General features: G+C 37.1%; 1 protein-coding gene across 3 annotated transcripts in view; it reads right to left on the bottom strand.

Annotated features, from left to right (window-relative positions):
• Positions 1 to 25512, bottom strand: part of CADM2 (cell adhesion molecule 2) — a 569150-nt gene that overhangs the window by 144420 nt on the left and 399218 nt on the right. For all 3 annotated transcript variants that reach the window (XM_039713261.1, XM_039713259.1, XM_039713260.1), the window contains one exon: positions 19793 to 19942. In XM_039713261.1, coding sequence (XP_039569195.1) covers positions 19793 to 19942 — 150 coding nt within the window. The remainder of the gene's footprint in view (positions 1 to 19792; positions 19943 to 25512) is intronic.

Consider the following 25512-nt stretch of genomic DNA (forward strand, 5'->3'; position numbering starts at 1 on the left):
AACACAGCACTTTAGGCATAAAAATAATTTTTCTGTAATTATCAGTTTGCCCTCAGCCAGTTTCTGCCCTCACAGCGTCTTACTCAGAATTCATTCTGCTACTGATACCTAAAGTAGCACAAAGTGATTTAAGATGAGTTTTTTTTCTTTTTGACAGTGTTCTTTTAGATGTTCTTCTGATCTCATTTGAAGCCATCTATGTTCCTTCTTCATTCCCCATTTTTCTTTCCAGATATGGCTTCTGACTCCTTTTTCTCTTTGAAATCCCCACCTTCTTCTACTGAAAGAAGGAGCCTAAAGGAATAGAGTACTGAAATCTCACCTCCTGATGTTCTTTGAGGACCATTTGGACACTCACTACTTAAAATCTTGAGTCCTACAGAAATCTGCAGTGAAACTGCAAAAATGAAGAGAGCAACAAGGAGTACAGAGACTTCCAGATGATGTGAGATTAAAAAGTGAAGTTTTGGTGAAAACTAAACTTTACCCATAAAGTGATGATTTAGAAAAACTAGAGAATGACAAGTATCTAATTCCAAATCTATGCATTTGAACTTAAATTCTTTAGGACTAGAACATTAGGGTGGGAGTTGATAGTGCTTATGAAATATCCTATCATTCCCACCAAACACGGCCTTCCCAAATCTCCTTATTATATTTAAAGGATTATAGCACAAGCCCAGCACTGGCCCAAGAGTGAACATGCAGTTCATTTGCACGTTTCAATTTGAAGGCATTGCTTTCCTTCTGAGTTGTTTACAATAAACAACTTGAAGTTTACAGCATGAATTTATTGAGATTAGGAACCCAAGAATTCTGCTTGCTGGTGTGCTGTGAGAATGTCACTGCAAATGACACCAGTGTACAAAGCCCTTTGGTGACCTTTCTGTGACACTCCACACTCACCAGAACAACCTGGTGAGACAGGAGAGTTCTCATTGTTCTGGAGAGACACAGGTTCAATGATCAGAGGTTCTAAAATCTCCTTTAATCATCAACATCAGAATCAGTGACTCAGATGTATTCAGAGGGAGAAGCTGTGGGGGAATTTCTTCAAAAAGAGCAAGCAAAACAGAGTAAGCAAAGCACAAAACTAATTAAACTTGATGCAACAAAAAACTTAAGCATTTTTGATGCAATTTATTAAGGAGAAAAAACTGTGAAATTAACAGCAATCAAAAACTAATTAAAGTTGATGCAATAGGAGCAGCCAAAGAATGCCTGATAACATTTATTGAACCAAAGAAACATGGCTGTCAAGCTAAAAGAAATCAACCAAACTCTGTTTTTGAATAGTTACACAAAGATAATTATTCTCTGGATGACACTTACAGAATAAGATTCAAGTCATTACCTCAAAAGACAAAAGGACTGACATGCTGTGTTAAACTGCCTGTGAAGAAAAGGGCCTTAATACAGAAACTTCGTAAGTAATTCCTAGGTCTTGCATATAAACAAATATGATTCATCAATCAAAAACAATGCACTGCTACTGCTATATCAATTACCTCTATAAACTATTATTTGGAAAATATTTGGGAGAATAGAGAATACCTTGTGCAACAGGGTACTTACAAGGCAAGGATTCCTGGTTTTTCATCCTATCTTTGAAACTCATTGCCTCAGCGCCTGGGGCAAGTAATTATCATCTAGGAGTCCATTTGTTTTAGGATTAGGATGCAAAACTCAATTCCTGATGTCAAGCACCATTTGAAGTATGGCTAACTGCCAGAAATTCTTTTCCTAAAGAAGGTCCTGGTGGGGAATTGTGAAGTGGATCTGTCTGCAGTGAGAGCTAGGCACTTCAATTTTCCCAATGCAGTTGTACATCTTTTGTATCACCATCTCAGATTCATATATATTAAAAAAAATCAGACAAAAATAGATATTCACGGATTCTAAAGTATGTTAAAAGCTTTCTGTTTAACTAAAATTGCACCTTGTAAATGCTGTAGGAAGGGTCACAGTCAGGGTCCCAGTAATGTCCATCTCATCCAAAATACTCAATTTCCAGCACCTGTATTCTGAAATAATCACTTAAAACTAAATTGGGTTTTAAATTGGTGAGGCCTATAGGCTTTCAAAATTTTTGCTAGTAAATCTCCAACATTATCATCATCATTCTCTTCCTAAAAACTATCACAAGGCTCCCATTCACCAAATGATCAAATAAAAGTCTGTCTTGTAAAACATGACATCACAGCCAAGTGTAGCACAGATCCAAAGCAAACTATCAGATTTGGTTTGTTATCTTAACCTCAAAAAGATAATATCCTAAGATGAGAAGCAAAATTTGCTATAATTAATTTAATTGTTTAAGGTTCCCAATTCTTATGCTAATATAATAATAATAGTAACAATAATAATAATAATAGTAGTAGTAATAATAATAACAACAACAATAACAACAAGGACAACTACCTGTTTCTGGTGTAGGGCATATCAAAAAAGCCATGTCTGAAGCCTGGTATTCAAGTCCAAAAAGCTGCAGTCTGGTATTAGTGACTTGGCTAAGGTAGGTTTTGATAATTTTTAAGCATAAAATATTGAGTTAGTCTGTTCAATGGTTCTGATTTTCTGTTTAACCCCAAGGATTTTTTTATAAGTGGGTGAAATCCTCATTACTTACACAATCTTTTAACTGTACTTCTTTTTTAAAAGAATGCTCAGCCTTACACTGTCAAAATATCCATTTTACTTTCACAGACAGTTTATATCATTAACATGGATATTTAATGGCTCCTTTTTTCCTAGTCTGTTGTGAAATTGCTTAAAATTTCAGAAGGAAAGTCAAGACGTTAAACTTTTATCTTGGAAATAAACCCTGTCTTGCAGAGAGCACTTGTTTATATTCACTTCAACAGACATGAATAAGGATCCAGCAGAGCTCCAGTAAAGAGAACATTTTCATGTTTGTGTATTACAGACTTCAGCAGCCTGGTGCACAACTTTACACTTAGAATTTCACCACCATGTTACCTCCTTACATAAGCCAGATAAAGCCACTGCAGACGGCAGAGTTGAATCTGCCACTCTGTGTCATGATTTGATCTGTCACAGGCAAAACATGCCTATAAGGCAACTGTTGGGAGTGATAAATTATATCTTAATTTCTTGAACACACAACGTGTTTTAAGGAACTAGCTCTTTGTGGATTTTTTAGTCAATTATTCAGCAAAGAGTTTCTGAAACATGAAATCCCAAGAATTCACACCTGTTCTGTTTATAGTAATTTGCCCTTTACAAAAATTCTCAGCTTTTTTGTCCATCTTTTCCTGCTAGGTGAGAAAGAATTGGGACTTACCCTCCTGGTCTAGAGCTGCCTCACTCTCTTCTCTCAGCTGCCTGGTCAGTCTCTGCCTCTTCAAGTGGAGAAGAAGAAAAAAATTCTACCTGCCTTTCTTGCAGTGGCAGAATATATTTAGATCACTTTTTTTCATGTTCCTAATACCCATGAATTTACAGATATTTGATACTTGTACTTTCTTTAAAACAGATTTGAACTGGACAACATAATAATGAGGGAGCATTTGGAAGAAGAAAATGTGAGTTAAATGACGGTGCAATCATATGGTACTATTTACTAGGAACGCCAGCTAAAAATGCTTTTTCTTCCAACACTTCAGATTAAATGAACACTCACAAAATTCCAGAACAACTCTAAGAAAACCACACTCACAGTATGCCAGTACACCCCTTGCAGGAGCATGACTTGAAAATACCTGATCATTTCTAGCCACTGAGGAAAGGAAAACCTTTGAAGATCCTCAGATGATATTGTTTTCAGTGCCACATAAATTACATCAATTCAATTTCTATTACCCTCTATTCCAGGCCTATTAAATCTTTACTAATAGGTCTCCTTCATGTCATGCCCGTGCAGTGAGATGCAAGGCCCTTTTTATCGTAAGTTAAACCGTGGTAATGGGGGGATGGCTGGGTGACATACTGCTCTCAGACAAGGAGAGTAATTTGCACATTTTAAAATAAGAAATTAATCCTTATCGCCTCTATAACAACTTGAAGGACAACTCTGATCCACTGTGCCTTGATCAGCTTGATGTAAAAAAATACCCATTTATTGTTGTAGATAAAAGAAGGAAAGGAAATATGACTGCTGGAATATCTTTCTTCAAAATTGTTGCAAAGCATATAAAATGAATAAGGACATTTTCATATCGCTGCCATTTGATCTTTTCCTTTGCTACTCTCTACCATGTTTGAAAACATAAACACAGATGTAGGCTGTTTGACTGTCTCAGAAGGGAAGATCCTTTTCTTCTAAGGGAATCAGAGGGGGAGAATCAGAAAGAGAAAATCTATGTTAATAAGGGTGTGGGGTAGGTTTTTTTTCAGCAAAGTGAGTTTATTACTGACCAGTGTAAAAACCATCCTCTGAGGAAGCTGCAGTGCACTGATAGATTGTACACAGACCCCTTAACTTCCCTCCTTGCAAATTGACATCATCATTGCCAGCAGATTTTGTTAAACACGGATGAACTGCACCTCTTAAAGCCTTCAGCAGCAAGGCTGACATTTTTTGGACAGTAAATCCTCTCATTTTTGAAAAAGCAATGATATACACTTTAGGACACATCGATCTGGAGGATGAGTCCAAGCTCATCCAGGCTTAAAAACCTTGGAAATAGCACAAGCTGACCTGAGTTGCATTAACTTTTCTGAATTCCCCTATAGCCTCTCAAAAGAAGTGGTTCAAACATAACATGATAGGAGAGCATTTACAGCTATCGTCAGGAGTCTCTGCATTGTGTGCTGATGTGGCCCTGCATCATCCTGGGATGATGAACTCTGGCTTGAGGAGCAAAGGCAGAACAGAGAGAAATATGGTTGGAATAAACTTTTCTTACATCACCTTAACTGCCGTACAGTCGGAGAATAATGTGAGTAATAAAGCAAGGATGTAGCTGGCAGGAATGGATAAAATACGTCTCTCTGCTTAGCACACTTTTATCTATAAATGCGTAAAAGTATGCAGGTCCTTGGTAACTTCAACACTCAAACCAAGCTGGATTTTAAAAGTCTAACTCACTACAGAAGTGGATTATTTTACACAAAGCCACAACATGTTTCATATCATAGTTTTCATTTCCTCAGGAGTTGGAGTAGAAGAGTTCAGCAAAAGAGCAAGGCATCAAAACAAAGATACACCTTGCTTTTTTACCCTTCTATTTTAGCAGACAGGTGTGCACAATTTTTCATAACCAAGGAAAAAAAGAAGTTTAAAGGACTTGTAAACTCTACCTTTGTTTTGTCCCCATTGAGGCTGCTCACTTTCTGAAAATGAGCATAAAAACCTCAAGATGCCCCAGAGAGAAAGCAGGACACATCTTTTCTGCTTCTGCTTCACCTAGGAACAAATCCCACCAGAAACTGGCACAAAAAATAAACGCAAATATGCAGTTACCCTACTAGCAGAGCTTGCCACAACACAAATTAATGCTATTTAGCAGCACATTACCTTGTAATGCTGCCCCTTCACTTTCTGCAGCCAGGCACCCGCAGGTGCCTTAGCCCTGAGCGGATCTGGGATGGAGCAGGGAATGAGCTCCCAGCTCTGATCCAGGACCCTGAGCTCCCCTCTGTCAGAACAGGGTGTTCTTCTGACACTAAGGTAATACTTAAGGGGAAGAGTCATTCTAAGAAGCAGTTTGTGCTGGTGGTGCTGTGCTTTGTAGTGCCAAGGTTTATCCCTTACTCCTATTTCCCGAGAGTGAAATTCAGTTTTAGGTCAACTCCTACACATATAAACCTGATTCTTGAAGCAGACCTTTCCATGGTTCCAATGGACCACACTTGTTATGGGCATGTGAGGCAATAAAACTAAACTCTAAATTACATTCAGTTTTCAATCAGAGGCTCTTGAATAGAGCCAATGAAAGGAAAGATGTTTTATCAGTGATCTGTGCAGATAGGCTGATGTGTTTCACACAAAACTAGCAAAAAGCCCACATTGACAAAATCATCATATTGAGAAAATCACTAATTAATTGATGTAGTAATGCCTCATTTTCTACTTTCTATTTTAAAACTTTATGTTAAATTTTCTTTCTATTAAAAAAAATTTCTGATGCTAGAATGGTGTGCTGGTTTTGGCTGGGGTGGAATTAAATTACTCTACAGTGGCTGGAATAGGGCTGTGTTTTGCTTTTGTGATAAATTTAGATTGAGATTTTATTTCAGATCAAGTTTCCATTCCATACCTATAAGACTGAACTGAAATAAACACTTTAAAATTATTTTTAAAAGATAATATGTTTACATCAGGCATATTTCTCTCCCCTCCCCCAGATCAAGTTTGATACTTAATGCTACATTTTGAAGAGAAGAATATTAAAATGGTGATATTTTCTGAAAAACAGAAAATCCAGATCTCACTGCAGTTCAGTTTTGAAGGAGAATAGTTTTAAGAGCATGAAGTTTTCATTATTAACACCTAAAAGCTTCAGTAAAGAAGCTTGTTAAGCATCAATCCACAGCTATGCCTGAAAGACAAACAAAGGTGTCTTAATGACTAAGGATGTCTGTTACAGAAAGTGGGGGTACAGTGGTCTAATACTTTTTTCAAACATTTTCTGTCCTTCACTGTCAAAAATGTTGTCTTTTCATAGTCTTTTCCAGAAGTTAATTCAGGGTGAAAGATCAGGCAGGTGTCATTCATGTGAAGCCTTGATATTTTATTTATAACAATTTCTTACTGTGAGTGGTGAGCAACCAATTTACCTGGAAAACACACAGGAGGGATCCTTGTCAGACAGAAGGAACTGGCACCCATGAGGTCTCTCAAACATTTCCCCAAGAACTAGTGAGCAGAGGCTGACACAGGTATTTTAACAAGAACACCTCAGGTGGTGCTCAGCCTCCTGACTGAGAGGAACAGCATTTTGCATGATTTCAAGGCTCCTACTTGCCTCAGCTCTAAGATGACCCTCCCAGGTGAGTACAAGAATAATTCCAGTATGAAACTGTACACTGCAACAAACTAAAAAAGGAACAAGCCCTCCCCTTTCCGTGCCCCACCACCCTGACAGATGCTCAGGCACGGGAAAACAGCCATTTAAAATTCAAAACATTGACCAGGCAGCATCAAGGCGCTGAGGAAGAAAACGATAAGAAAATGTTTTTATGCTAATAAGGGGAAACTGAAGCCTTCAACAGGTCAGAAAAAAATACCCATTCACAATCCTGGCTTATCTGCACAGAGAGAAAATTCCGTGTGTGTGAGTCAGTTGCTAAGAAAGCTCTGACTAATGCAGATACAAGTCTGACTTTTTAAGTTGACATTTCTACTTTTCCAGTGGATCAGAACTGTCAGGAGAGTTCCCCAGGCAGAGCAGAGGATTGCAGAGCAGAGCTATTCTGTAGCAGTCTGGGTTGTGGCAAAAGCGCTTTGATGGAATTAGTAATGGTGGTTTAAGGAACAGCCTCGGATTCTATTCCCAGCACTAGCAATTACCACTCCCATAACAGAATCAGAACAAAGGAACAAAATCAGATAGAAACGAGCTGGCAAAGAGCAAATTCCCTTCTGCTGCTGCTTTCACAAGGCCATTAAATAACATCTGGCAGTGGGGCAGGGCAGACAACTGGAGACAGGAGCATTTTAAAGTGCTGCTACTAGACCGGCCAAGAGCTCAGCTGTACAGAGTCCTTCATGTCTCTTCTGCTTTTCTCACAAGATGTGACTGTGATAAACATTTACCGTTCAAAAATTAAAAAATGATCAAAAATATCTTTTATCAACTATATCAGCAGAACATAATGTGCATCTGTAGATGGATTAAATATAATTTTGCTAGGTAGTTGGAGAAAAAAAGTCTTTAAAGACAGCATTTGGCATGGGTTAATCACCTCTTTCATTAAAGAAAGGAATACATACTGAGAACATCTTTCTGCCATCCGATTAAGCAATGAGCCAATACAATTGTAAATCTTCCAGAAATTCCCCATGGTTCAACTCAACAGAGGCAATTCTTTACTTCTCAGACTATATCTCTCATTTTCAGATAAGCATTGCATTAATTGTGTACAAAAACTTTCTATCATGCTGTTAAAAGAAATGGAATGTGACTGTTCTTTTTCTCCTTAGCAACCTTTGACAATTAAGAGATTGAATTATTCATATGTATGTTTAATAATATAATAACATTTTTAAAGCTTGTTCACCACTCAATTGCTTGAACAGCACACAGACCCAAAACTGTTTGATTCCAGCATGAATAGTGCCACTGTTTCCTTTCTGCTGTTATAGTGGCTGACACAAGTTACTGTCTCTGTAATTGAGGTAAAAAGGATTTCAGAGTAGGATTCTGAGGATCACATGCTATGGATTGATTTGCAAATCATTGGAATTTCTTCTTCCTTTTAATGAGGCAGATTTTAAGCCTTGTCTGCACTTATTGTTTACAATTAATATAAGTACTAATTCTCTGCACCCATATAATGAAAGTCTGCTCAAGTTTGACTCATGTTGTGAACACAGTTCCATGCAGACACGTTTTCTCCTCTGTGCTAATAAGCAGCACAACCATGGTATTAAAATAGAATGAGACTTGCATTGAGCTGAGATTAATGATAATTTAGGAATGGGAAGATACAAATGACACCTTCTTCATTTTTTAGGAAAAAAAAAAAGACTGGAAAAATCTGAAGAATGTCAGGAAACACATCCTGCATGAAGAAAAATAAATGAATACACATGCGCTAAGACTGTACATTGCATTGCACATTTTATAAACTAAGTTTTTGTTTACTGGAATAAACTAAATCATGACCCTTGTGGGAAGACCCATCTAGTAAGATGGTTTTGTATTTTTTGATTTTAAATGTTATTTTAAATAATGAGAAATTCTATTTAAGTTGCTTTGCTTTCATCTAACATACATGTGAACCATCAGTGTAATTGCATAGCATTATTATTCCCTTAGGCTGCTGCTGGACAATAGAGCTACAGATAGAAATAAAACAGTAACAGCTTGTGACAGGTTGCACTTAAAATGTTTGATCAGACTGATCAATGGTCCCGTGCTTCCAATGCTAAGCTGAGGTTCAAGGAAGGAAAAGATAATGGTTGTTCCAACACTTTGGATGTATCTCTGTGAATTAGAAGGCACTTGGGATGCTGCTCCAGACTTAATACAGCTGTCACATACAAGAAATGCTTTTCACCATCTCAGACTCCACGATGGAAATTCTCATCTGCATTATATCTTTCAAAAAATATTTATGTTACTGTCTACCCACTTGTTTTGCATCTTGGTTTTATTTTAGATTTCAGAAGCTTAATTTTTTTACCCAGTTTTGTAATTATTTTATATTATCTAAACAGCATACTGAAAACCTATTGATATTTGACAGTGAATATACAAATGTCAATAATTACCTGTTAGTTATTGTAGATTAACTGTTAAAGGCATTTTAATTTTTTCAAACATCTGTTAATATGAGGTTAAACTCTCTCTGCTATCGGTTTGTTGGTTTGTTTTTTCCTCTTCTTCATTTACACAATTGCCTTTTGGTTTTTGTGTTTCCTCAAGCTCCTTTTACCCAGAGAACAAGCCTCTGAAAGTAATCTCATTCAGGTTGATTCAGTTCTTGTTTCAGTTAAATTTAAAGTTATTTTCTTTGGCTCACAGCAGAACATTGCAGAGTCTCTCACTGAGGTATTGAGGATTTTCACCCCATATCAGCAGCTTATCAGCAATTACTTTTCTGCACACAGATGCTTAAAGATCCAGGACACAATGATTTGTTACAATTTCTGTGCTGAAACAATCATGTTCCTTAAATAAGTTTCTACCAGAAAGGGAGAGGAAAGATGAGCACTTCTAATAATGGGAGATCCCATGCTTCCACCTCAGAAATTGAAAACAGTATTATTTTTAGGCACATCCAGGCACTATGAAAGCATACATTTACTGCCTTTATTTAAATCTTTGGATATATTAAAATCCTCAGTTTGCCTGACCTTAATACCACAATCCTCCTGAAAGCTATTCATCTGGCTTTTGGATTGGCTTCATAACATCTGATGTTCAATTTGGTAAAAATTGCCTTTAATTTATTACCCACTGCTGACAGACATTTAAATATGGTATTCTATTTTTGCTAATAGAGCAGAATTTCTATTCACATGACAAGGTGTGACTCTAATGCACAGCAGGCGTTCAAAAATTTCTCTTAGATTTAGTACACATCTTTTACAAATTTGTTTTAATGGGTATGTTATACATATATTTAACATACCCAGTAAAAAGAGACGCAAGCTGTCCTCAGCCTTATTGAGTGTGTAGAGAAAAGCCTTCTACAGAGATGTTCATGCTCACTGTATTGCAGCCAGCTCTAACTCAGAGAGGATTTATCTCCCTGAGCCATTGGGCTCCTAAACCCTGCTAATTCAACATTGTGGGGACAGAACATCTCTGGGGTGTCTCCACCCTATTTGCCTGAGCAAGATGGAAATGTCTCCACAATCTGGCAAGCCTCCATCTCCCAGAAAAGCTGTAATTTCAGAGGACACAGGGCTGGAGCCCACAGGTAGAACTCTGTTATCAAACCAGGTTCTGAGGCAGGTTTGGAATCAATCTAGTTGTCTCAGGCCTAGGTAAGGCAGAGTGGGAATTCTGAATCATGCTGATAGAAGAGGCTTTTGCTATTCCATTAGTATTTTCCTACCTGGCAGTCACTGTCCTTCAGTCATATCCTTTGGAGTTCTTTTCCATCCACTTGGGTAATTCTCTAAAAATGTGTTGTTGAATCACTCTGAACTACATTTCTCCTTGACCTGCTGTGTTTTTTATTCCTGCAACATTTACTGACTGTTAATCTCCATGTTAACCCTTCTGAAAGCAGCTGGAATGGCAGTGACTGTACCACCTGCTGTTACTGTAGGACTGCTGAGATTATATTGCATTTCATTTCAGTTCCTGTTTCAAAGTCGGCTTTTGATTGACTGCTTCCAGTACTACTACACAGAGTGGTACAGAATCTTAAATTTTAAATGTGTTAAGTTACATCTGTGTCTGTGAGCCATCCTAAAAATGTTCTTTTCAGCTGATCTAATTTGCTTGGAGAAACCCTGTGGAACCTGGACAGATCTGTCTGCAATATCTTAGCTAGCTCAGATGCCTCTTCATGGCACTGTGCCACGCAGATACTGTCATGTTTTCAGGGGTTTCTGCTTTGCCCTTGGAAGATTTTTATCCTCCAGATGCAGTCATGACTATGCTTGTGGTGTGAATTATTTCTTATTTCTGTATCCAACATCACACATTTTTGTCTTGGGAATATCCGAATGTTCCATGATTGTCTTTCCCTTTTAATCATAACTATTCTTATGCTTTTATCCTAAAGCTAATAATTTATATACTGATATGATGTTTCTAAATATTTGCACTTCAACATTTTCCAATGCTGCCGTTTTCCTCCGAGAAGCATAATTTTCACCAGACCTGAAAATATCGGGTGAAAATTCAGTTTTCAAAGTCAGTTCTTTCTGTTCTCCATAGTTCAGGGTTTTTTTTTTGGATTTAACAATCACTTATATGACAAAACATTCAGGTACTGGTCTGTCTGGTGACCCTCTTATTCCTATGACTCCACTGTACTGAATACCCTGTGATATAACAATCAGCATTCTTGCCTGCCACATAGTTTCTCAAAAAAAATAACCTTCACCTTCCCTAAGGAACACTCCTCGCTGTGTTCCTGATTAAAAACAAAATGTCTTTTTTCTGCCTACCTTCACGTTTCTTATGATGTACAATGCTGAGCTCCACTGCTCCGGGATCTACCGCTTATCATCGCAAGTGTATTGTCCTTCTTGCCCTTCCCTGCACTCCAATTGTTCCTCGCTATCATTCGCTCTAAGAGTTGTCTAAAAAAACCCCAACGGGTTCAGAATTTAATGTAACAGGTCCATTTTCTTCAGAAATCTCAGGAAGTTTGGCTCATCCACGTAAACAACTAGTGCAGAGAGTGCGGATATAAGAAATTTCTCTTCGCACCTCTTTTCAACTTCAACCCCCACCTCAAAAAAAAAGGAATTCTCACTCATAAAATATTCTTTGCCATTTAAAACAAAAATAGCCAGCAGCCTAAATATCATGAAACTTCATTACAGAGTAATCTGAGCAGTGTCATCACAACTACTGCTTCAATTCATCATATACCAATGTATCAGCTTCATTCTCCATTTAGCTTGAGTGCTGGTAAACTCAATTTCTGCACATACCCACACTTCAGCACAATATAATGCAAACTCCTACACTTTTTAACCATCTCTACAATACAGCCATTTACTCCCTTAATTCTGCTAAGAAATGGAAAAATAAATGCTGTAAGTGGGAGTAGTTCTACTAATTTATTGCAATGAAATAATATTCTAATGCATTGTAATACATTTTTAAAATGTAATTTTCATATCCATGCAGACAATAGCTGTCAAGATATTTTAACAGACTCCTGGTCCCTTTTATCACGTTATCTTTTTTAAAATGCATGAACACAAACATTCCAGGTTTCAAAAGTGGCAGCATGTTTTGAAACCATGGGGTTTAAGGATAAAGAGAGACACTTGATCTCAAAAGCTCTAAGACAGCTTCTGTCCTTCCCCAGAGCACTATGGAACTACCAACCAAAATGATTTAAGCTTGTTTACTATCCGTGACCCAGAGGGAAGCTGCATTGGGTTTGGTAGGGATAGAATTAATTTTCTTCATAGCAACCTGTATGGTGCTGTGTTTTGGGTTCATGACCAAAACAGTGCAGAAAACAGATCAGTGCACTGAATATTGCTGAGCATTATCAAGGCCTTCTCTGTTTCTCACTCTGCACCCACAGTGAGAAGGCTGGGGGTGGCCAAGAAATTGGGAAGGTACAAGGTATAGTGAGGACTTCTGACCCATCTGACCATGGAATAAACACAGTAATAAAAAACCTGGGAGTTTCTTTCCCCAAGCAGGGACTGTTTGGAGTCTGGCTGGCACATCACACTGCTGGTGGGACAGAGTGAGTGACTGCCTTTCTATTATTTGGAAATTTTTATTCCTATTTCCTTCTCTTATTAAATTCTCTTAACCTTGATATGTAAGTTTTTCTTGGTTTTGCCCTTCTGATGCTCTCCTCTATTCCCGTACAAGGGATTGAGAGCAAGAACCCATTAATAAGAAAGAAAATTACAGCTGAACAACTTAACCCAGGTTATCTGTCCCTATATGTCATTCTGTGGGTCTCAAGGAAAGATAAGACCTGACCAGACAGCCACTGATATTTGTCTGGCACAGTTGTGAAATCAACAGATCTGACCGACAGAAAAGGTGATCTCAACTACATACCTTGGAATGACTACTCTAAAAGATTTTTACTGAAAGCTGATTGTAAAAATCATATTTCTTCTTCATACTTTTTTTTTTTAAGTGCTAGAAACCTCCCAAATATTATAAAGCATTTACAGACTATTGCTATTCTGGTCAGGGAGAAAAAAAGATAAAATAAAATCCTATCCCTATGCACTAACTTCTCCCAAACTTGTCTGGCTGTAAAATAATCCTTCAATAATTATCTGTATAGTTTTCTTGCATTTTTCCCATTGCTTTTCATGCCACTTCATAGGTTGACTACAAGGTATTCTCTCCTTGAAAGGGTCTATTAAACTCTAAGTAACAGTGAATCTAATTTATATGTGTACCCTAGGATGGGGTTAAGCTTGGTCATCATCTCCTGTCTGATACCATCTCCACTCAATTATATAACAGGAAACAGAGCATGTGAAGGTGGAGACGTAAGTCCATTCATCATTGCTACTCGATTTCACATTACCTAAATGCTAATGCTCTCCATCCTCCCAACAATACAGCTTGTCTGCCTCCCTGTCTTGCATAACTAATTTAAACCATGTATGTTCTGCTTTCCTTTCTACTGCAAAAAGAAACATTATTTTCTTTGCTTCTTTGACTCATGTTTTGTACAAGCCTATTCCTTTTGTCTACACGCTCACCTACATCTTAAATTCAACTACTTACTTAATCATTAAATGTCTACAAGAGGTAAGTTCACAATTTCTCCCCAGTCAGAAATATCCTCAAATTATTTTTGTAACTCACAAGTACCTCTGCTTGTTTATGCAGATTAGAATCTGAGGCTGAATCACCAGAGAATGGCATAGATTTGGTTTATACTTAAATTCAATAGCCGGAGCCGGCTGCCACAAAGCAATTCAAAGAATAAATACAGCTGTCTGGGATGGAGTTCAGTATCTATATCATCAAAAAGACAGGATTTCCATACCTGAGAGGACCAGCCTTTTAGGTGGCAATTTGATCACCATTTTAGTGTTAGAGTAAAAAAAAATTCTCTGCACTAATGAATACTTCCAAACTTATGCACATGACACTGGAAATAAAATTCCATGCCTTGCACACAGTGAATTTTCAACTCCCTCTAAATATCTTTCTACTGAGAAAGAAAAAGGTCAGCAGTTGTTTTCATGGAGCTGATAGCACATCTCAGCAGTCACGATGGTTTGAATGGAGACACGGCTTAAACTCTCTAAACTCACAGGAGAATTCCAGCACAATATTGCCACCCCTGTGAGGGAACAAATGCTGAACCTCATGGGCTGCTGCTGTACCCAAACATATTCCCAAGATTACCTGAGGCACTGTGCCTATCAGGGAAGCTTTTGAGGGCTTTGCAAGAACAGTGGCCTCTCACAACCCTTGTCAAGTGCACCACTATCTCTGAAAGGTATTGAGATGATAGGGAGCTACATAAATGCCAAGCACTCTTACACGTGAAAAATCAAAGGTCATCTAAAGAAACATATTCTGCTGCTGAGGGATGAATAATTCTGAGGCTGGAATATCCTTTCTAATTTTTCAGTAAGACATGAAAGTGCTACTACTTGATGAAAGCACAGGGGACGTGTACCCACCTATGATTAGCATCAGGCACATGTCTCATCAAAATGTGTGTCAGTTTGTGGCAAACTTATCATGGTCAATGTCAACACACCCTTGTTTTACTATCAAGAGACCTGAAAACTTCCCTGTTAAGGTGGAGAGCAGCTATTTTACACTTGCACTTGCCTGACTGAGCAAAACTGCTAGGTCTGGACACACCAGGTACAGATTCTCTTCCTTTTGGTGGTCCAATTGCACATTTTTGTACTGAGGAGATTAAACACCTTTGATATCAACAGCCATTGTTCAGTTGCACATTCCTCCTTTATAACTCAATATCCTGCTACATATTTATCTATATTCCTTACTGAATGGGAATATGAGATGGCTGCTATAGTAAGTTGCATAAAGGTTCTTTTCAGTCTTCTCTTTATCAAATATCTCTGTGTTTGCATGCTGTGGCCTTTTTCTTATAGCTCTGCATTCATATTTATGTCCCTCTGCATTTATTGCCCTCTCAAAATCCTTAAGAAGTGACACCAGTGAAGATAAAATAAAAAGAACCTATATTAATTTAAAATAATATCTGCCAGTTCTACACTGTTGCACATTGTGCTTCTTCCAAAGGCAGCTATGCAATTATAAGTACTTGGGTGCATAAAGTGATATGGAGGTTTCTATGGCAATTATTCATTTTAATTGAAAATTGTGTAGGGAAAGACTCATTTCAAGTGCAGCACGCAATTTGCATTTTTTTCCCAGAGAATCTGGACTTCCTTAGGGTGAGTTGTGAACTCCTATTTTTCAGGAAGACACAATCTTTAAAATTCTCAGGGTGTAGCAGAGGGTGGGAGACCAAGGTAAGGTTGTTAAGCTTATTAACATTTAGAAGTATGTATCCACTTCTTCAGTACAGTAGTTTTTAATGTCTGGTAAAGATTTGATGATTTAAATGAAAGAGAAAGAATTAAAAATACAATTGATACACAATGCCCTTGAATCTCTGAGGTAGAGGAATCAGAAAAAGACAGAAGTACCAACAAGGACAGCAAGGAGACAGGTCATCAGTGAGACCAAGTACACCAGATCAAACATTTCTATTTTCATATATTTTAGCTACTCTGTGTTAGAATAATAATGAGGACAAAATTATTTCGGATCTTAATATATTTTAGAGTGTCAAAGAAAGAGTTAGAGGGAAGCAGCAGTTTCACCTTGGTTAGATAATGCAAAGAAGCTATAACTTACTGTAGGAAAATAGGACTTCTTTCTCCTCCTTATTCCCATCACCACAATGAGTCAAACACATTTTAGGCCGAAATTTACAACAAAAAAAAGCAGATGTACTGCAAGTGATGAAGACCTAGAAATAGCCTCTGAACTGTGATTTCACTTTCATTAAATTCAGTGTTGCCTTTTCTGAAAAAAGGCTTGCCTGATTTTTTGTCTATATCTTTTCAAGGCTGTATAGGCCAAATGCCAGAAATGTCCCAAATGAAAAATAGCTCCTGTCTCCTTCATAAATAATAAATAAATATTAATTTGATGTGAAGGTTGGGGGTGGAAGTGTTTTTTACCAGCCACACAATCCTCCTAATTGAGAAAAACACCTCTTAGAAAGACCTGGCCAAAGCAGTATGTGAGGGGAAGCAGAATAGTAATTTTAACAATGTGGTTTTGGTATTAGTGTGTCTGGCTCATGGCATTTCTGTACTTTAGAATATCTAAAACAGAAAAGGAAGAATGACTCCTAACTTCAATGTCAATGATTGCATCACAGTTCAGAATGCAAAATTACATGAGTGTGATTTTCATAATATATGTGTCATGCATTTTTAATAAACTGAAGACTAATAATTCACCCCTTGTGGAGAGGCACAGGAATTTGAAGCCACATTTCATCCAGGTGACTGACTCTCTTTTCCTTTTTCACCGGAAGTTCTATTTTGGTCAGAAAATGGCTGCAAGACAGGGGAACCAACTTGCTTGAGAAATGAGCATGAGCATGGAAGGGCTCTCACCAAGGACAATCCAGCAAGGGAGAGATTTTCACTACATGGACAATTTCCTCTATTTTGGCACCTGTTCTGCCATATGGTGGTGATCTTAAGGTCTATGGTTGGACTTGATGAGATCTTAAAGGCCTTTTCTAACCCTAATTGTTATACATACTGGCAGCTCTTACCTCCCTCATATTCTGCTGGACTCTCAAACTTCTTTTGACACTTACATGCATTCCTTCATTTTACCATTTGACTCTCTCATCATTATTAAAATATATAGCTATAAAAAAAAGGTTTCTTGAATTTGTTTTATGTTCCCAGTTATGAAAGAAATACACTCTCACTCCTATGTGTGCCAGTCATATAAATAACTTATTGAGGGGAAGTTAAGTTCAAAGTAAGCAAATTTGATTTATTTCTGAACATGGCAACACTCAGAGTGACTCAGCTCTGATGGTGATGAAAGGCTGCTGGTGATGCTGCTTGTTTAAGCTTCTGTTTTCCACACAGAACATAACTCTATAGCCATTCAAGCTTCCATTAATTTTCAGGGTTTGAGAAACACAGCTATTAAAAAGCAATGTTCATGGTGTTGAAAGGACAAGTAAGACCTGGAGGTTGGTTTTGGCTAACAATAAGAGACAGGTTTGAATAGACTCTGGCAGAGGCACTACTGTCAATAAATTAAATGCAATGACTGGTTGTAGTAGAAAGCTGCTTTTTTATAGCCAAATTGTATTCCTGGCTGGGAGAAGTGGGAAACGAGGAAAGAAAAAAAAAAAAAAAAGGGGAAGCCTTTACAGTTTCAATTGCCATCATTTCCTGACAAAACCACTAATAAATATCTCTCTCAATTTTGGCTCAGTAATGCAACCATCAAAAGCATGTGAAGGAAATATCTTTCTTACTTATAGGAACCTATACATATACAAACAGGAAAAATTGCCAGTGGAAGCTGTAGCTTCCCTTTCAGAAGTGGCAGAATGTTTTCCATGCAGGAATTGGATGTACTGCTCACTCCCTTCAGTATACTTGAGACTGGAAATATCACACAGAGTGCAAACTGCTGCTGACATAAGACTTAGTATCTCCAACTAAAGGATCTGAAGCTTTTCTTCACCACATGAAGACATTTCCATGTGTAATAGATGCAGAGTAATTCCTCCATAAAATTAATCATCAAGTATTCCTTCAAGTCATGGGACATGCTAGAAGTTTAATAAAGACTGTGGTCCCTTAAATTCACACACTTGAGCTTTGCACATTTCCTGTGGGGAATATAAATTGCTTCTAGTACTTACTACTCTGCATGCCATTCAAATTCTGTTGCTTTAATTCATTATATTCAAAACTAATACAAACTTCAATTATTTGTTGTAAAAGTAGAGATTTCGCTAAAGCACACAGAAAATTCAACTCACACCAAAATGGCTACAGTGCTCAAATTAATGTATTTGCAGTCCTCACACGTCCTTCTCAGCATCCTTTAAAATGTCACTTATTTTATAAAAGATATAGATTTTCTGAGTATTGATGTGCCCTATCAACACACAAGGTGCCTCTGCTTTTAGTTTTGCAGACATTACTTACCCATCCCAAATCACTAATGATTACAGCTAAAATGAAGGGGTGCATGTGGGCAAAGGTGACAGCACAGGACTTGCAGCTGGAAAGTTTGCACCTTATAAACCTCTCATCTTCAATCCTACATTCAAAAGGTACTTATGATTTCAAAGAAATTGCAAATCAAATGATTACACGCTACAGGAAATTAGATAAAAGAGAAAGGAACCACTTCAACACCATCAAGAGATTCTATTCAGCTATTATATTAATAGTAAAAAAACATATTTTGATTGCAGCTTCTGCAGGTATAAAATGACAGGTTTTAGATTCTCTTTTATTGAAGTGCACAGATCCACAAAGCGTTTTTAGTCCTACAAGGTATTTTACACTCTTGTAATCATTCAGCAAAGCATTTGGACAGCAGTTCTTTAATTTTGAGCAGAGTAATAACTGCACTTGTTAAAATATGTTCTAGAGTATGTAGCACCTTTCAAAATAAATTCAAGCACCAGAATTAACTGTTGAACTTTTGTACCACTGAAATCAACACCAAAGCTTTAACATTTTTTAAAGCCAAATGATGAATTCATTAGTCCTAACTTTAATTTCTTTACGGAATCTACTGCAATCATTACATTAACATTCTATTATGTAAAATGCAATGCTTTTTCAGTTCAATTTGACATCTACAAATATATATCACTTAATAATGTCCTTATTTTTGTAAGGAATGGATGTTTTCCTGTCTTTTGTTCTTCACTAATTTAACGAAAATGTAAAAAAAAATCTGTGCATGGAAACATTGGAAACATCTGGACATAAAATCCAAGCATTTTTTGCTAGTTAAGAACAGCTATCACAGCAACTGTTCATTGCACCAACAACCAGACTTCTGTACACTAGTGGCAAACTGTGGGAATATATATATAAATGTAAAAAATATAAAATATATATTTATGCATACACACTAAGAAAAATGAGTCACAAGTTTTATGGGCTACTACTTATCTTGCCACTCATAAATGCTCTTCCAATATATTTTTCAACAGGGCAAAATTATCTTAAAAGAAGCCTTTCAAATCCTATTCTTGTTCTTTAATAATTTAAATATAATATGATAAGAGAATATTTCATTGAATCCCAGTCAAAAAAAATAAAATCACATAATAATTATAATAGAAGACATCAATTCCTAGAATATATGGGACATATATTCACATCAGAGTATTAAACAGAAATTGTTTTAAACTTTTTTTTCTTATGAAAAAACACAGTGCAGAAGCATGAGTTCAGGAAAGAATTTACCTTTCTTGTCATCGAAGTACAGTGTCTGTTGAGCTGGATTTGACCACTGGAGGGAGGTGTTATCATTTTGATCGACCCTGCAGGTCAAATTTGCTGTTCCACCTTCAACAACTGTGACGTTCTGTGTGAGTGGGAACTGCCCTTGGCTGCCTGAGGAGGGAGGGAAGGGATGCAGACAGGAAGAGAGCAGGAGAAAAAAAAAAAAAAAGAAAATATTTAAGTTGCAGGATTGAATTTATTGCAGCAGCTTCCCACAGATGATAGACCCGGAATTCAATGTGATCTAGTCTGACCAAAGAAAGGTAGTACAATAAATTTTTTAAAACTGCATTTACAATATATTCCCTGTAACCAAGAAACAGCTGGATGAATTATGAAATAAGGGTTTCCCCCCACCCCCTTCTTCCCCCTCTGTGAGTCATACTATTTAGTTCTAAAGAAATACTCAGCATTTTTGTCTCCTCAGACATACCAAAGACAACTTAGTGCAGGCAATGCAGTTAAATCATTGTTGAAAACATCGCTGAGAACATAACACAAAAATCCACAGAGTTTTTAACAGAGAGGGATGGGGCAACTTTGACTCCCTCTTTCTTTTTTATACATTTTAAAGGCCTCTCAGAATGATGTTTTCTGGGTCAGGTTTGGGAAGTTGTTGGAGAGCAAATGTAGTGTGAATCCAACACTTGATGCATGCTCTGTTGGGGGAATATAACCTGATCACATATGAAAATGGAAGAGGTGATGTAGTAGGTTTCTTTCACATCTGTGATTCTATCCCAGAGCATTATCAATCACATTAAGTGCCTCCTGAAAAGTCACTGGGATGGTTTCCAAATGCCTCTACACAATGCAGGAGCAGTATCAGTCAGGTTCTTGAATCACAAGCATTTCCAATGGCATAGTTAGACTAAAGTGTTTATGTAGTGTGAGGATAGCACACCCCTTGTCAAACAGTACAACACATTCTGAAAAACAGGCCTGCAAGAAGTGAACACAGTAAAAACATGGAAGTGGTTTTTAACATGGGTGGGGAAAGGAAAAAAAATCTTCAATAATTAGCAAGACATTTCATTGAACATACGATTTTTATCTAGGTGATATATTATTTATTCAAGGGTACAATGCAAAAGAAAGAAAACCTAATACTCCAAATGAAATACATGCTTCTTTCTTCTTCTGCTTTTATAGAGGTTCTATTAAAAGAAGCACTGAAGAGTAGGTAGAGAAGCTTGCATAAGAAGTGTAATGCCAAGATTGACACTCAAGTGGGATGTGTCAGAAATTAAAAACCTCTCTACAGTCCTACAGGAGGGAACAAGCTCATAGATGTGTCACAAGCACATCAAGGAAATAATATATACAATATCCATTAATGATACAATACAAAATCATAAACCCAGCACAAAACCTTCAGAGAAATATGCTATTTTAGTGGCTTTCATCAGACTTGTTCCCAACTAAGTTAAACTGAGGCACGTCTTCTATACAAAAGCATGATAATATGAAAATTTATTATCTAGGATAGAGGTTTGCAGATGACCAGAGTAAGGAATTACTAAATAAAAGATTAACAACTGAACTTCTATTTGACCTACTGATATTGCACAAAACAGAATTCTAACCAGATTTGGATTTCCCTATATAAAATAATCTTGATGGACTTAGATATGGAACAAAACCACCCACATCAATGAAATAAATAAAATATTTCCATCAAAATGCAGATGTGAATAACTGGTATAATTTTTGTATAAATATCAACTACAGATATCTAAAGATCAAGATTTAGCATGTACTGATATTTACTCTAAGAGGATATTTACTATCAACAGGATAACAGATATAATAAAAAAAAAATTAGGAATACTAAAAATACCATAGCTAATTTAAATGCTGCAAATAATAAATGCCAAAATTCTCATGACATCCTCTGTATCTGACACTTCATTAATCAAACCCTGCTTCTTGAAAACCACACATAGAGAACTATATGATGAGAGAAAAATCATAAACAAGGATGGGGGGAAAAAAGAAAACAGAAAAGATTTGTAATTTCCTTCCATTTCTCCTCTTTCAATTCCAATGTGTCAAGGAACTTCAAGATATTGCATAAATTGCTTATCATATAAATTAGAATTTTTTTAAATCCAGAAAAATGCACACAGCCTGTTATTACTTCCACTAAATTACAGGCAACTTACCAAAGAAATAACCTTCTAAAGTATGAGCTGTGAATAGGAGGCTATGTGGGCTAAAACACTTTTTGCCTACAAGAAGCATTAAACAGAACCTAGTGCCAGAGATTAGCACAGTGAAATCTGTCACTTACATTAAAGAACTGGAATGGGAGGTAGTTTAATAAAGAGCCTGCTGTAATGATTCAGGACCCTATTAACACAGATGAGGAGATCTCCCCATAATTACCCTGTGTTCTGTCTGATATTACAGCTCTTATCATGAAGGTGTCAGTGTACGTGCACTCTGTCATTTGTTAATGACTGCCAAGTCACAGACTCATCTCTGGTCAAGAAGTAAACTATTCTGATCAACCATATAAATGGAAACTACAGATGCTGTAACCTGAATAAGTCAGAAGAACTTTCTTTTCTCTGGCCAACCTAGTGATTGCTGATGATTTAGAAACAAGAATTAATTTAGACTACAAAAATAAGACCAAAACATTCATCTTATCTCTTGCCAACAGAGAATCTGTATGGTTCTGGAGAAGATGCACAGAGCTTCATGGGAAGTTTGCACTGGAGAAAGAGGCACAGAGAAAATGAGAGAAAATTTAATATGGAAAGTAGCCTGAGTAGAAAGAAGGGAGCCTTTGCAGGACAGAGAAAACTATATAAAGCAAGTCCAAATTAATGGATACTGCACTCCTCTTAATGAAGACAAAAACTATTAGCAAGTGATGGGAAAACTAAGACAAAGAAAAACTTATGAGATTTATTTTACTGTTTGCATCTAACTTGGGATACTGAAGTAGGGCTGGAAGGACAGGAGAAGGTTGTAAAGCCCTATATGAAACAGGTGAACACCAAATAAAGCATCAGCATCCTGCCCTTTAACTACAGTAAAAGTGTCAAAGAAGTGCTTTATGCTACTAGAGACTTCTGGTTCTTGAGGATCTGACAATATTTTGTGGGAGAGCCCTTGTTTCTCTTAATGTCCCCTAACAAAAGCATTCCATCTTGACTTAACAAGTCCAGTAATGGAAAAATTAGTGGCCCCTTCAGTGACTCATTTCGGAGAGTAACAGTCACCATTGTTCAAATAAAACCACAAAATCCACTTCTGCTCTGAATCTGTCTTGCTGTAGCACCCAGCTTCCCCTGGCTCTTGTATCTTTTTCCCCGCTCTGAAGAGCCCTCTGTTATGAAATTTCTCTTGTAGGTACTTAGAGACTGTGATCATATCACCCATTAACCTTCTTTTTGATAATCTAAATAAATTGAGCTCTTAAGTCTTTCTGCAGAAATCTCATTTTTCTAATCCTTTAATTAGTCTGTGCCTCCTCTCTGTGCCCTCTTCCATGTGCCCTCTCCTTTCTGAAGTGTGCAGCCCCCCTGCTGCAGCTACAGAAGGCAGAAATCCAAAGGTGATGCCACTTGTCTGCCAGTTTTTGGTATTCTTGTTTGCACTTAAAAAGAGAAAAGAGTCCCTTGGCCCCACGGTGAGACCCAGGTGTGGCTGAAGGTTTACCATGGAGCTGGCATCTTTTCTCAGACACCCTTCCAGTTCTCTTCACTGCATTCAACACAGCTTTTCAGGTAAGTTCAGTAGAATTTATTTCCCATTTAACTGAGATGATTGACAGGTGTAATTGAGATAATGAATATGACAGGGAACATCCTAAAGACAGGGTTACCCATCCAGCTTACTTGCTATCCTCCCAACAAATGGCTGGAAATGGATGACATTTCCAACCTCCACCAGCAGTTCAAGTCAGTCAAACACACACACACATACACACACACACTCATATACATATATATTTATTTTTTTTACTGCTTGTATGGAATACACTAAAAAAGACTTAAAAAAAAACCCCAACCAAACACTGATGGCTCACATTAACAATTTCCTTGCATCTGAAAAGGAAAAAAATACAAGGTTATGCAAAGGTAAATTGCAACAAGCACTGATATTACTGCAGAAAGGAGGTTGCATCAAGGCATCATTGTCATCATGTTGTATCCCAGCTCCTTTGCTCATTTTAGAAGCTTTGTTAGCAACATTATTTCAACTTTTTGGACTAGATGGAGCTCTGTTGAAGTGTATTCTACCACAGGTTGTTTCTGAAATGCTTTGTGGAGGACCAGTTCTCATATCTCATTAGCCACAAGCTGTTTCCTGTCAAGAGAGGCTATTTTTTTTTCTTTTTCTCACCCAGAAATCATGGCTAAACTGCTTTCACATTTAGCACTGATTTTTATCTCAGTATGTGACAAGTCTATGTAGAATAATTATCATTATTTGGTCCAGTTTGTAAACATTCATCATGTGAGTTCACCTCATGTTTTTTTGTTTATGCTTGGGTTAGGTTTTGTGCTTGGTTTTGTGGTTTTGATTTTGGTTTTTTTTGTTTTGGTTTTTTGTTTTTTTTTTTTTTTTTTTTCTTTTTGCAATTACAATGAAAGCTCTTTAATGAGTTTAACACTCCCACTTGATGCTTCGGTGATACATTCTAATCAATTTACCAGGCTAATTATAAATGTGACTAGGTGGCTGTAAGGACTGAGAAAACATAATTCTCTCTTTAGTTTTGTTTCTGCAAAGGTCTCTTTTTGTAAAGCAAACAGTTATGCCACAAATTAAGAGCATTTCACATTATCAGGACAGCAAGCTTTGCCACTCTGTATCAGAAAGGCAGAAAAGGAAATGGTTCTAGTTAGAGAGGAAGGTCGGGAAAAGAGGTGAGAGAGAGCAGTGAATTATCAGTGTTTTGGGACATTGGTTCTACTTTTGAGAGCCTGGCAGACCAGTGTCCCCATGAGGTGAATTAAGTTCATCAGCATGAAAGAAGGAAAAAGTAGAAACAATAGCAGGGATTTATCCTTTGCATGGAATCACAAAGCCAAGAGACTTTTATTTGATACCTCTATAGCATGGTGTCAGCCAAAACCAGAGCCCATAAAAATGCAAAGGTTTAGCAGAGGAAATTAAAAAAAAGGAAAAAAAAAGCCAAAAAACCCAACAAATTTGAGCAAATAATTTTTCTGATTTTTAATATTGATTTTAACAGGACCAGGCCCTAAAAATAAAGTAAATGTTTAGGTGTGAGGGAAAGCAGCTTACTACTTCAAATAGCAGCTTGCATCTATAGGGAGACTAGATTAATTTTGGCCTTCTTTCTTAGTAAAGAAACTAAAACATTAGGGGGGAAAAAAGCCATTATGATGAAATATCTAATATACTGAATCACTTTCCTGGCTTTCTCACTTAATTTATATATGAAATAATGCAAACATCTCTCCAAGGAGACAAAGTGTTATTAGCTTGTCTTTACCTAATTTAAAGAGCAATGACATTGTGGATTGCATTTCAGCAATCAGAGATCTGCATTACTGTGCAACTGTGTGCTTCTTCTGACTCTGCAATGGGAATGAATCCACTTCTCTATCTTGTCAGCATGGAGACCAGATTGAAGGGTCATGTCCTGGAAATTCTGAAGGAAGAAGCTACACAAGTTGTTGCCTTTGCTATTTTTC

Source organism: Passer montanus, unplaced genomic scaffold, assembly GCF_014805655.1.
Source record: "Passer montanus isolate IOZ18808 unplaced genomic scaffold, ASM1480565v1 scaffold28, whole genome shotgun sequence".
In the NCBI taxonomy this organism is placed as follows: domain Eukaryota; kingdom Metazoa; phylum Chordata; class Aves; order Passeriformes; family Passeridae; genus Passer; species Passer montanus.